This window comes from Lontra canadensis, unplaced genomic scaffold (assembly GCF_010015895.1).
Source record: "Lontra canadensis isolate GAN:19392208 unplaced genomic scaffold, GSC_riverotter_1.0 scaffold3, whole genome shotgun sequence".
Taxonomy (NCBI): Eukaryota; Metazoa; Chordata; class Mammalia; order Carnivora; family Mustelidae; genus Lontra; species Lontra canadensis.
The window spans coordinates 29,385,073-29,399,015 of NW_022630997.1; the positions used below are offsets into that span (position 1 = coordinate 29,385,073).

At 54.1% G+C, this 13,943-nt stretch overlaps 1 protein-coding gene across 2 annotated transcripts in view; it reads right to left on the bottom strand.

Annotated features, from left to right (window-relative positions):
* Positions 1-13,943, bottom strand: part of CHAT (choline O-acetyltransferase) — a 48,118-nt gene that overhangs the window by 9,169 nt on the left and 25,006 nt on the right. For both annotated transcript variants that reach the window (XM_032877763.1, XM_032877755.1), the window contains exons 8-11: positions 8,723-8,892; positions 6,184-6,284; positions 5,163-5,291; positions 2,533-2,655 (exon numbers count right to left, since the gene is read on the bottom strand). In XM_032877763.1, coding sequence (XP_032733654.1) covers positions 2,533-2,655; positions 5,163-5,291; positions 6,184-6,284; positions 8,723-8,892 — 523 coding nt within the window. The remainder of the gene's footprint in view (positions 1-2,532; positions 2,656-5,162; positions 5,292-6,183; positions 6,285-8,722; positions 8,893-13,943) is intronic.

The window sequence follows — 13,943 nt, forward strand, 5'->3', positions numbered from 1 at the left end:
TCTTGGGGAGATTTCCCAAAGATGAGTGTCCGGGAGTCGCTAATAGGAAGAGCTGTGTACGCCTTCATCCACCGGTGACACTGTGTGGATATAAAATAGAGAAGTGACGGGTAACTTTTCAAAAAACCTCCATCTGGTGGGAAACCGAGAATTTTCTTGGAGACCTGATGAGTGTTTGATTAATAGCACAGAATGGAATAACTATGTGATTAATCATTCATATCCTTGAGGGAATCCTGTTTTATTTAGAACAATTCAAGTATGACCTATGGATCGAGGCAGGGAGGAGGCTGCAGCCCAGGCCTGCCTGTCCGGGGGCAGCTGAGTTTCCAACAGACCCACGGGCACCATGGCTGTGCCTCTCCTGGCCCCAGCCAGCGAAGGTCCTTTCCTTAGGCCCACGAACCAAGTGAGCACTCCGAGGCTTGCACATCTGGCTGGCACATGTCTTTCTCACCTGTCAGCAAAGTCTTTGGTGTCGGAGGAGGTGGGGAGGAGGAAGACACAGAATCACAGAGGGGCCTTGATAAGGGGACACAAGTCTTGGGCCTGTGCGCTGGCCTTGTCAGAGCGTGTATCTCCGGTGCTGAGGGAGCTCTACTAAGAGGAAGGCCAAGTCTGATTCAGTCCAGTGCTTGGCGTTGTAACTTGGTGAGAAGGTGAATAAACTTTCTGGACACTTCTGTCTCATTACCCCAGGTAGGAAGGACTCTGGCAGTGAGCTCATTTCCAGTATCTCTACGGTCCCTGGCAGCAGACACCATGCCCAGCACAAAAGTAGATGCCATCACTGGCTAGTCTTCCAGGCTTGCTGAATATAGGGGCAGAGTAAAAACATTTTTTTGGTTATGGCTTAGACTCTGAAGAATGTTCTCCATGGGAAGCAGATCCTATTTTGGCTGTTCACGGAGCCCAGCAGCCTCCGGCCATGTCTACTGCTGGCCACATCCAGTGCCACAAGGATCAGTTGAGGATAGAGGAGGCTGTGCGCAGGGCTGGCCAGCCCCTCCTAGCCCTCGAACTGAAATGCTCCCTGTCCCATGGCCCATCTCAGCCACGTGCCAGTGTCAGAATGGCGACAGTGGTTCCAGACACCAGGTCCTACCACGGCTCAGTGTCAGCGAGGTCTCTGTGTCCCCACGATGAGCACAGACCTCACGTGGGGTGATGTCAGCCTTCCCCACTGAGTCCCAGTGCCCAGAGGGGCCGAAGCCATTTCCTCTCCCTGTGAGTTATGGCCCCTCGGGAGGACACTAGGATCTGGGATGCTGTGTCCACAGGGGAGCTGTCTGCTCGTTAGTGAGGCCTCCTTCCCCTGGCCTTATTGCAAGGTCACTTTATGTCCCCCGCTCCCCCTGTATATTGCAAAGTAAAAGCAGGTACTGGTGGGGTTCTGTGCAAGTTGCTTTGGAAACACTGGAACCAATAGGAGCCAGCCTTGTCTTGAGGTTGGTCTACTTTGCATTTTAGTTTAGCCTCCTGTAAAAGACCCATTGGCCTCCCTGCCCTGTTTTCAACCCTTGCTCTCTACTTTCTCTCCTTCCCCAACACAGAGCTACCACGACAAGAGATTTCTCTAAACCCGACCTGACTGTGCCACCCCCAGTTAATACTCCTGTAGTGTCTTCTCACGTCTGTGACTCAGCCCTTGAGGCCTACTCTGGGCCAGGTGTGTGAGACACGCAGAGTGTCAGGCTTGGGAGAGACAGTCTAGAAAACAAAACTGACAAATCAATGAACAAGGCAACCTACACGAACAATGACTGCCATGAAAGAGAACACAATATGATAGGCTGGAGAGCTGGGTGGTGTGGGGGTCTGAGGTGGCTACTTTAGGTAAGGGGGTCAGGGAAGGCCTCTGGGGCGGACACCTGGCAGAGACCTGGGTGGAGGGGAGGAGCAGGCGTGTGAAGAGGGGTGGTGGCAGCAGGCTGGGGGTGCGAGACACGGGGAGCAAAGGGCCAGAGGCGGGAGAGAGCTTGGGAGGAGAACTCACCCAGGAGAGGTGAGTTCACAAGAAGCCTTTCAAAGCCTGGACTTTGTTCTAAACATGGTGGGAAGCCATGGGGAGGGTTCAAGGTGGTAAGTGATGGAAGCTGATTTGCATATTTCAAAGTTGACGATTTGTGAAGATGGGAGTGGGAAGCAGAGCCCCCTGGGGAGCTTGCTGCCGCTGTGCAAGCACGAGATGACCGATGACCGGGGAGGGGCTGGCGACCATGGAGATGGAAGACAGAGGGTAGGTCTCAGAGACCTCTGGAGGACGGACATGGGGGTGTCCTGGGTGGGAGAGGAGAGACAGGGACGAACCAAGGATGTGTTCACATTCTTGTCCTTCCTTCTCATTTCTGAGATTGGATTCAGACTCTGAATCCCGGCTCCTCTTTCCCTGCAGCCTGCCCTGCTCCTCCCAGCTTCTCAGCCCACAGAAAGTCATTCCTCCCTCCAGGATGCTTCTAGACTCCAGAGTCGAGAGCAGCTTGTCGGGCAGCCCACCCAGGCCGAGTTGTTCCGCTGTCAGGCTTTGCTTACCTGTAGAAGGCCAGCTGGAGGGCCACCTGGATGAAAGCATCAGGACTGCATTTCTGCTTCTTAATGAACGTTTTCCCAAAGACGTCAAACTTATACACAATGAAGTCGAGATTCTTTACTATTCTGTGGGAGAAAAAGAAGATGCCCTATTGCATGCAAAACAGAATGCACAAACTACGAAGTCTAACTGAGTGGCTCAAGCTTGTACGACCCAGGACTCTGGAGGTGAAATACATGGTCCTTGCCCATTGGGAACGCATCGGCTGTCAAAGACAGGCCTTGACATGAGGAAGTGGCAGAGGGCATGTCAGACCAGGGTTCCCTGAGCTGAAGGGGAGGCTTGGCCGGGTAGGGCAGTGGCCCTGTTCTGGTGGTGGAGGAGGGGACCTGGCTGCAGGGAAGGGCATGGGGCGTGGGGGCAAGAGACATTTGCATGCGCAGGGACAACACTGCCCACAAACAAAACCCTGGAGACCATTGCCTGCAGAAGTGGGCCTGAAAGAAGCCATTCATCTGACCAGTTTGGGAATGTGTGTCCCACAACCTCAGATTCTTCTGGCACCCTGGCCATTCTCCCAGACCTGGCACACCGCCTTTGCCCAAGGAAAGGCCTGTTTTTCCGATGGCTGGAAGCCATGTCTCCTCACAGAGACTCCTCCCTGTTGTGCTATGAGAAGAAATGCCTGGGGCCTCCCTGGGGGTCCTGGTCACCACAGCGAGGGCTGCTGGACTGTAAACCCATCTTACCCAGAAATGACTGCTGAGCCTCCTGTGATACACCCAGATCCTTACTGCCCACGAGCCACGGTCAGAGTAACAAGTAGATTCCCTGACTCTACGCTGAAACCTTTGAGCATTCATCCCCTCACCAGTATGGACCAGTGTCCTCCTTCACAATGAGCTTGGGGTCTGGGCTGATTGTCCACTGCAGCAATGTCTGACAGGGTCCACACGGTCTGTCCACAGGCTGTATGTGAATGCAGAGCCCTAGGGAGGCAACCTCCACCCTCTAGTCACACTGCTGCAGGCCTCAGATGCTCTCTGCCGTGCCAGGTTCTGGGGACCAGGGTCCAGCCAGTTAGCCAGCTGTCTCTGGATAGGCTGAGCGCATGGTCACACAGTCACCTGGAAGCCTGTTGCTCGGGCCCTGCCCACTCAGACCCTGCTCCCTTCTGTAGGCAGCTCGGAACCCTCGAGGCTCCTCCTGCTTTCTCACACTCAGACCTCTCCTGGCTCCCCACCTCTGGAAAGAGAATTTGGAGGCACCACTCAGATCTCTGAAAGTGAGTGGGCACCTTTCTCCACCCAAGGATGCCAGCCCACGAACTCACTGACTCTCCTAGAGGCCTGCTTATCCTAAGAACAGCCCCTGCAGTTGAGCTGCTAGCATCTTTCATGGATGAACACCCGAGGCCTCTTCTACTCTCCCGCGTCAGCCAGTCAGTCCCCAGAGCAGCTTGTGGTGGACTCGTCCTCCCTCCCCTCCAAGCTTGGCCATGATCTGTCCTGCTCACTGCATCTTCCTCACTGGCTCCCTGAAACCCCTGCTCCAAACCCTCCGAGGGCTCCTCCCCACCGCACAACAGCATCCAGGCCCCATAACACAAGAACAGCAAAGCTCTTCAAAATGTGACCGCAAATTCCCTTCTGGCCTTTCTCTCACTTGCTGGTTTCCAAACCAGCCTGCATCTTCTATAAATCTTCTATGGACAAGCTCAAACAAGCTGCCTTTCTGCCTCTTCTCCAGCTGCCTGCACCACGAACTCCTATCCATCCTTCAAGACCCATTGTCGCAAAGCCCTTCCACAATCTCCTGGTAGAATTCCACTGTTGTGTCCTCTGTGGGTTCAGGCTTGTATGCCTTTCTCCGGTTTGGGCACTTGCATCACACATGTTTTGGTCTGGGGGTCTTCTTCCTCCACTGAAGTGTGGACGGCAGGCTCCATGGCATATTCATTTATGTGTCCTCAGCCTTTCCACGTACTGGCCCATTCATATGTTTGATGAATGAATGAATGAATAATGCTCACTTGCTGAATGAGGGAATGAAACCCAAGGGGTAGATCTAGTTGCCAGCCTGCAGCTCCCTCCACAACTTGGCACTGCGCCAGTACGGGGGCGGGGAGGGGGGAGTCCCACAGAGGCCCACCCCCACACACTCCTGCATGTGTCCCGTTAGGGACTGAACTTTCTCTCTCCCCTTGGGGAGAAAGGTCCCCTTGTCACATTATAGTGTAAATTCAAGCAAATTGAAATAGCTTGGATTCAAATGACCTATTCAAACCAGTTGTTTATTACTCCCCCCACCCCAAAGCAGGGGGATAATTTCCCCCCCTTGACTCAGCTCAGTCAGGTGAAACCTGTGAAAAAATAGCTCCACGTTTGCATTTTATGGAAATGATGGAGACTTGAGCAAGGTTATTTCCCCGAGAGTTATAACTCCCCTTTAGTTTGACTACATTTCCGTGAAGGGGTGGGCTGGGGGCGGAGGCGGGCAGGGGGGAGGCAGAAGAGCTGGGGTCTTTGGAAACTTCCAGGGGGCCTCATCGTCCTGGGTGGAGGGGTTTGGGGTGAGAGTGGACACGGGGTGACACCAGAGCATCGCCCTAAAAGAGGCTTGGGCTTTCTACCGTTGAAGTTTTTCCGCTGACGAGGCTAAGAGGCCTTGGATTTCCGGGGAGCACTTCCAACGCAGTCTCCTGGGGGCCGGGAGCTCGCTGACAGAGTCTGCCCGGACCAGCTTCTTGCTGCTCTTCACCCTGCAGGCACAGACAGGTGATGGTCTGCGGCCCTGGGAGCTGAGGGCTGCAGGCAGCTGGCCTTGCCCTCTGCGGGCATCCTAGCTGCTGAAGCCTCAGGGGGTGTGAGTTGCCCTGGGCCCACTGCACAGATGAACAGACTGATGCTCAGTCCCCTAAGCCACCCAAACAAGCACGTGGCAGAGCCGGGATTCCCGCCAGTTCCGCCCGACTCCAGAGCCTGTTTCTTTTCACGTTCTTCCGCTCCACTAACACTTGGGAAACACTTGGAGAGACACTGAAGAAGCAAACTGTGTTGTTTGTCTGTGAGAGTTGCTTTGGGCTTTTAGGGATTCTAAAGAGCTCCCAAATCGTGGAAGAGATTTAGAACTTAGATTCAGGGAGAAGATTCTGGAGGGAAAGAAGGAGCAAACCGTGAATGGAGGAAGGAACTCGGTGTGTTTAAGGGATAGGAAAGCACTCAGTCCAGCCAGCCCAGAAGCTAGGGAGAGAGGTCCAGCTCCCGGGGGTGGAAGGAGGTGCAGCTCAGAGACCCCCGTCCCCTCTGTTGGGTCAACAGTCGGCACAGGCCTGACTCGGAACAAGCACTAGGTATCAGTCTGGGTTCCCTGGGCCAAAGCAGATGTTTCTTTTTGGCTAAGAATTCTTGGCCAAGCTTCTCCTGATGCCCAGCCTGCCCCCACTGTCCATGGCAGATAAAGTGTCTGAGCTCAAGCTGGTTTCTGAATCCATCCTTTGCTAAGACACTTTCCAGACTAATGCAGCCCCCCGGTGGCCACCCAAATTTTTCTTGGCCAAGCCTGGCCACACCTTGGCAGTGTGGTGTTGGCTCCTGTGGCTGCGGCGGGGGTAGGGGGGTGAGGGGATGGGGAGAGGATGCACCCAGACTCACATGTGCTTGAGCAGGTGCTCCGTGCACTGCACCAGGACGATTCCATCAAACGGGGAGTGCTCGCACACCACGCCACATGTGCCATCGCGGCCCACCACGAACTGCAATAAGGAGGGAGAGAGGTGAGTGGACCTCAGGTAGGGTCTGCATCTCAAACTAGTCCCTGGGCTCCAGGCTGGGTCTCCCTGGCCTCTCGGGAGCGAGGGGTGGGGAGGGGGGACCTCTCCTCGAAGGACACAAAAGCACATTATGTCCCAAAAGGAATGCTGTATGAAATTGCCATGACCTGAGAATATGGGGGCCTCAAGACAGCTCTATTATGTGACCTCCTTCCCAGAAATGCTCTGGGCAGTGAGGGTAGAGCCCAAGGTTCCCCAGTTGAAGTAGCCGGTGATTCCTAACCATCCTCCCTGAAGCCGTGCACTCTTTCCTTAGGTCATGGACGAGTTCCTTTGGCTTCTGTTAAGCCCTTTGCTCCACCACCCCATCCCACAGTGTGCAACAGGGCCACCATCCTGTACAACTTCGCGTGAGTACGGGTCTAAATGGGGCCTATGTGTTTGGCCCCCACTGGTTTTCTTCCCAGGATCTAGACCCACGTCTACCACATAGTAGGTGCTCAACACTTCTGTTGAATGAGTGAGTGTAAGGTAACGATCTGGTTTGGGTCGTGGGCAGATTCCTAGGGAGAAATAGTTGTCTCTGGGTGGGAGTGAAGGAAAGGTGTTCTGAGGGTGTTCCATGAACTGCTGTCTGGGCTTCGAGTCAGGGACCGGGGTTCCAGGTCTGCCACAGCCACCTGCCAGCTAGGAGACCTTCGACAGGACATTTCAGCTCCTGGCTTCAGTTTGCTACCATTGAAAATGGATCCAATAAAGCCCGGTTCACAGGATGGCTAGGAGGATCAGAGAGAAGGTTTAGGAAAGGTTCCCAGGGACTGTAAGGAGTTTGCTGAGGCTGTACTTAACTGGTGTGGACAAAGGACATGCTCGGCATGTACAGAGGTGCTGGGAAAAAAGAATGAGAAGAATGAGATTTGATTGTTGACGTGTAACCCAGATGAGGGGGGGGGGCTGCCCATAGCCCGGCTCAGCACAGCATCCCATCTGGTCCCCCATCCACAAGCAAGCAAACAAACAAGCTATTGACAGTTTTCTGATGCCCTTCTGGGGCACTATAACACATGTGAGCTGACTCTCCTCCTGTCTTCCCCCAGCCCTCACCTAGAGCCAGTGGCCCGAATATCTACTCCCATTCCTCCAACCACCTCCCCACAGAGTCTTTCTCAAAACTCATCCCTTGCAGTCTTTTCTTTTCTCCCCAGTGTCCCCTGCTTCTCTGTCCCCTGCTTCCTTCTAGCTCTTGCTCGTTCAGCTCAGGTCCCTGGAGCCTGTTTGGCTTCTCCAGGTCATCTGATCATCTGTCCTGCCCGTGAAAAGCGCCCAGCGGTGGGCACAATCACCCCTGTGGAGCAGGAGGAGAAGACTGTGCCCACTCGTGCATTAATGCTTTTCTGTCCTTGCCACTAAAACAAAAGGGAGGAAAACAGTGCCTTTTTAAAACCACTACCGAGGATTCCTATGTTTCTGGTCCCCTACATTCATTATATCATTACATTCCCACAGCTGCTCCATGAAAGATTACAAGCCATTAGCACCACTGGTGGAGGCTAAAACGGCCAGCGCAGCAGCAAGTGAACTCATCAGAAACAGCAGAATCAATATGCAAACCAATAAAAAGGATAACCTGCAGAACGGAGAGGCCAGAGAAAGAGAAAAATGAAATGTTGCCCAGCAGTGCTTATCTGTGGGAGCCGATGTTAGCCCAAAGTATAGCGATCGCTGGCTATTTAATACGGTCATTGTGAAAGTGGGGTGGGGGGCTTTAAAAACAGACAAGGATCGATTCAGGATTGACACACTGGAGAAAAAAGGCTGGAGAAACAGCAATGAATGGGCCCAAACTTGAACTTCATCTGCACTGCATGAGTATTTCTCTCCTGGCTAAAGTGAGCATCTTTTTTTCTGGGTTGATGTCACGTGAATGAAAAACATAGGAATTGCATTATTTCATTTTACGGCTTTTCTTCTGTGGAGATGCTGGGCTGTCTTACTTCTCAGAGTTGGAGGGAGGTATGTCAAAACAGTCAGACAAGTGATGGAGATTCAGAAAAGTTGGCACTTCCGGGCATCAGCCATGACTCTTGCTGGATGCATTGAGGATATGTTCAGGGGGCCCCCGGGACACCCCACCTTACAGTGTGTGCTTGGAGAGTGGGAGTGAGCTCCAGGTCTGACCCCGAGGTCCCGCACACCTGGCCCAGGCTGCAGGAAGTTTGGGAGTTGGAGTTGGGTTTGGTCCCTGGCTCTCGGGAAGGGTTGTGGCCAGTCCCAGGGGTTGACACCAGTGGCGCATTGCCAGTGCCTTCGGCTCCCCCGGCCCCAGACACGGCATCCTGGGCAGCACAGGTCAGCGCGTGAGCCTGGCAGGCGTGCGCTTCTGCTGGCTCGGCCCTGGCCTTGCAGCTGGGGAGGCTCACCTGCAGGGATTTGTCATACCAGCGGTTCGCCCCGTTCTTGCTGCAGCCTCCGCCATGAAGGAGCTGAAGAGCCCTGTTGGTGTCGCTGAGCTCCACGCCCGCTGGGGCATCCAGGCACACGAGACAGATGCAGCGTTCAATCATATCCAGTGCGTCCCGGTTGGTGGAGTCTGCAGGCCGGACAAACAAGGCCTTAATCCCTACCCTCCAGACCCCAGGTCTGAGGTCCCCTCTGCGGAGCCCCATGCGCCACAGGCAGACACACATGGACACCCAGCCCTTGAGCCGGTCCTGACTCCTCGCCCGACTCCAGTGGGTGGGCCGTGACAGTCAGCTAGACTCTCCTGAGCTCCTGTGCTAACCCCAGCAGCCAGCTCCCACTCAGGGGGTCTGCAGGAGTCCCACCAACTCTCCAGCTGTGGCCAGATCTGCCCCCAGACGGGTGGTCATTGGAACTGCCCACCAGGACGAAGGGGGTTCATGCGGGGCCTTCTCCATGGACATTAGACCCTCAGACCGGCCTTGCCAGGGGAGGAGCCCCAATTCCTCCATCGAACAGTACCCTGCCCCCGCACTGTGGTGCTTGAGAGCCACATCTGGCCCATAGGTCTGTTTATTTGTTTCAAACTAAAATTCTCAAACATTGGTTGTAGAAAATTAAAAATCTGTCAATTTCACATGAAAAGCTTCAGGGAGTCAAGGTGTTGCTGTCCCTGCCCCTCCCTGCCTCAGCGGTTATTTCAATGAAGAGCGCAGATGGAAGGGCCAGGCAACCTGCCCCAAAGCCATACCCCCGTGAGCCCACTGAAGCCAATTCAGGCACGTGGAACTCGTCAGGACAAATAGGCTAGAAGCCACTGAGTTGTGCAGGAGACGTGTCACCAAGGCAGCTTGATTACTCCGTGGGGGACATTGGGCATAAGGTTCTTCCCCAAAAAGAGCTGGGTCAGCTGGATGGGCTCTCCCGGGGCAGCCCCCCCCCCCTTTCCACCACATCCTCTATCCAGACTTTTGGGCTGGAAAGCTGTAACAGGATGAGGGGCAGGGTTACGTCTCTCCCCAAGCCCCAGAGTATTCTATGCATGGAAGATGGGGTGCAAAGTATTTGGAGGCAAGGGGACACTGTGGGGCAGAGGCTGCTAGCTGTGTAGGGCAATATCCATTCTCCCTTTAGTCACAGAGTGCCTGGTTTTAGCTTGGCACATGGAGGGCCAGAACTAAAGGTGCATTGCCCAGCCTCACTTACAGTTAGAGGAGAACACACATTTAATTCTGCCAATAAAATTTAGAAACCCTATATGACAGCTTCCAAGAGACTTCTTTAAAGGTAACCAGCATGTGCTCTTTGCCCCTCTTCCCACCTTCCTCTATCTACTGCTTGGAGCACTGGTGTGATGGCTGGACCTCTAGCCTCATTTTTGGATCATATGGATGTGCGCCACACCCTTGCAGTGATGGAAGAATCCTAGCCACTACGTATCAGCTCTGATGGCTTACTTCAGGTATACAAGAGAGAAAGAGAGACCTCTGTTTTCTTTAAACCACTATTATTTTGGATTTTCTGTCATATGAGGCCAAATCTAATCTTAACTTATACCATCTAGTGAGTTTGGGTTCACATTCTCACACTGTAAGAATCAGCTGGAGCTGAGAAACTGCACCCTTGTTTTACCATAGTCCTCTCATTCATTCAACCCCCTTGGTCCCTGTAGGTATTGAAATCCAAGGTCCCTGTCCAGGAGGTGTTTGTCAGAGAGAAACATTCTGCGAGCTAAGGAGCCCCCGCACAAGATGACAGTCCCTGCTCCTTTTTGCCCCATCAAGACAGGCAGTGGGGCAGGTTCTGATCCTGAGTGCTGGCCCTTCTATTTCCTATAGTCAGTCCAAGCCCAGGCACACATACCTCTCTGCTCTTGCCCTTTCCCTCACCACTGGGATCCCACTTACTGCTGAGTCAGAGCCCCTGGTTCTGGAGGTTTCTCTTCTTCTGGAGCCTCAAGCCAAAAATTATGCCCATCACCTCTCCTAGCCACCCGAAATCTGCTTTCCTGAAGTCCAGGGAATATGTGGGAGCCAGTGTGGTCTCCGTTCACCAGCCAGGTCCTGCCTGTGGGTTGGAGCCAGGCACAATGGGACCTTCCCTAGTCAGTGGGAGGCTGAGTCCATACACAGTCTGATGTTGCCAGTGGGAGCCTGTCCTTCCCTTTGTCCAGCTAGGGACCCAGGGGTCCTGTCTGTTCCTCCCTGGGTTCCCTCCTCTGCTCTTGGCCTCACCCTGACCCTCCCTGGGACATGTGGTGACTTCCCTCTTCCAGTGCAGTCAGCCTTGAGTGGAGTAGTCCCTAAGACTCTCCCCTGGGCCTCCTCAACATGAGGTAGGCACGATGCTAAGGTCACCTGTGACGATCACTGCTCTGCCCACGTGATTTCTCTAGCTCATGAGAGGCGTCTGTATACAATCTCACGGAAGACAGTCTCCAGTCTCCACCCATCCCCTTCCTCCCACTTCTTGCAAATCCCTCTCACAGCAAGTCTTCCAGTCTGAGAAGCAGAATGACCAGCAAGCCAGCCCATCCTTGGGTCATCTTTTCCCCACTTCCTGTGTAGAATGAGGGTTTGGAGAGTACCATGCTTTCAGGACCCCTCTTGATCCCGAAGGGGCCAGGATGACTCCTTATCTTTTGCATGGCTTCTTGGGCTTTCCTGGAATCTGATCATCTCTAAGACTTTCGGTCATGCCCTGATGATCTAGAGGTAAAGGTAACCCAGCTGAAGCTCTGGGGAAATTCCCCTTCCCTCTGCCCCTGAAGGGTGGGGCAGTCACTGTGTTACCGTCTTCAACCTGAAATGACTTCTATGAGGTTGAGTTTAAACATGGCCCTTTGGGCTCCGTGGCTTACCATGCTGCCCCTCGAGGGTCACATCCCCTGAATCCCTGCGTGGGCTTCAGGCCTCCTGCCACTCTCTGGACATCTGGGCTCATCCTTCTCTTCACCAGAGAAGAGGCCCTTCACCTGGATAGGGGCCCTTCTCCTACTCTGTCTATCAGAGTTTCACTCATAAACCTCTCCCAAGCTCTCTGATCCTTTTAATGGGGCTGGACCTAGGTCTGGCATGGGTGGCAACAGCCCAGACAGAGCGCCTGCCCTCCAGAACTTCTCACACCCAGAGGATGGCGGCTGCTTCTCGGTGCAGACAAAGCATCTCTGTTCTGTTCACTATGCTGGCCTTGTACAGTACCTGGGTCCAGGGCTGGACCCATCCCCTCTACACCTGTTGTCTCCTACGACATTGCACATGCCCTACCACACAACTACTGACCGCAGACTTCCCCATGCTTCAAGCAATCAGTGCCAGTCCACCCCAGAAGCCCTGACCTAGTCTCCTCCCCCATGTCTGTGAGCTTGCAGAGGGTGGAGGCTGTGTCTCCAGTGCAGGTGGGCACAGGAAAGTGTCCATGGCTGGCAGTGGACTCAAGAGTACATGGACAGGTGAGGCAGAGATCTGTGTATGCAGCTCAGAGAAGGAACCTGGAGCAGCCCAGCTGGCTTGATGATCAGAAAACCACCACCTTTGGGGTATGGACCCTTATGGGATAGGGGAATGGTGAGAGGTTGGGAGGGGATGGAGATAGGAAAGGGATTCCTTACCCTTTGCAAGGCTCCCAGTCATGCCCCTGTCTGCTCTATAGAAGTTCCCACCTATGGCTCTGGGGAGTGGTCCTGCCCTGTGTGCTGTTCTGCAGGGTTCGTTTGGGATTCCAGGCTGGCTGGTGACTTCAGAGCATGGGAAGGCCTTGGCCGGACTGTGGTCAGATTCAAATAGGCAGAGAGGAAGGGGGAAGCCTGTCAGGAGGGAGATAACAGTGCTGGAAAATGTTCTGAGGGCTGGGGTGCAGACACCCAGGTTTGTGGGTAGAAAGTGTGGGTGAGCAGGCCACCCCAGGCTGCAGTTCACCCCCAGATTGTAGGTGAAGGCATGCAGGATTTAGGTGAGGCTGAAGAATGCAGTGAAGTGATGCTATTAGTGAACATATGTTGAGCACCTACTATGTGCCAGGCATAAACCTAAGTCCTCATACTAATGAACATGAGATAGGCATTCTTTATTATCCCCATTCACAGAGAAGCTAAATGTCTTGCTTAAGGTCATCCAGTAATCTGAGGGAGCTGGACTTGATCCCCGGCATGCAACCCCAGTGCCCAGGTTGGGAACAGATCATCAAGGGCTGTGAATGGCCTTCATCTAGCAACAAGGAGCCATCAAAGGATCTTGGACAGAGGTTGATGGGGTCAGAGCAGAGTCTAGGCTGCCTAGCAGCCTGGGGAGGGTGTTGGCCTGGAGGCCAGTTAAGGGACCATGGGTAGCCCCAGAGCTACTCATCTAGGCCCTGTTGGCCATGTCTCAGAGAGCTCTGAAAGCCCAGGCTGGGCATGTGCCTATACCAAAATTTCCTTAGAAACAGCCCCAAGGCCAATGTGGAGTGGACAGGCCTGTCTAGCCAGGATGCTGGGGAGTAGGCCTAACACATCCTCGGGGCAGGAGAGAGGAGGCCTGGCACACTCCTTCCCAGATGGACAACACGAAGCTGACAGCAAACAAGGATGGCTCCCCAGGCCTCAGTGCCCAGCCACCTCCAGGCAGGAGCGAGGGACCCCTGGGGAGGGACTGAGCCATCGCCATCACGGGCAGGTCGTGCAGGGCCCCAGAGCTCAGCGCCAACCAACAACACCCAGGTCCTGGCTCATTAGACAGGGTGAAATGGGAGCAGGACAGCCGAGCCGAGATGCCAGGTGGCCTTGCAAATGAACTCCCTGCGTACAAGTAGCTGATCGGTCAAAGGCTGACAAGTTTATCGTGTAAGGCAGAAAATGAACTACACCCAAACTCATCCACCATGACTCTGGCCCCAGTGTAATGGAAACAGGGGGTGGGGGGCTGGAGGCACGCGGCAGGAGCCGTTTGTCTTGTGACATTCTCATCGAGCACATGGGGGCTCGTTTAATGTGGTAAATCAATCTTCCTCAAGGAGCCCTGCTTAATAGTGAGAAGTGGGAGGTGAGTAATAGGAGGAGCTTGCTCGGCCACCCACGCCTGGGGAGCTGACAGCTTCGGTGATGCAGAAATTCCAGAGGCCACGAGGCCTTGGAGGACCCTGGAGTTTCTGTTAGAGGCTGAAAGCTTACAGACTGTGACTAAGGTGAACAAGATGAAAGGAACA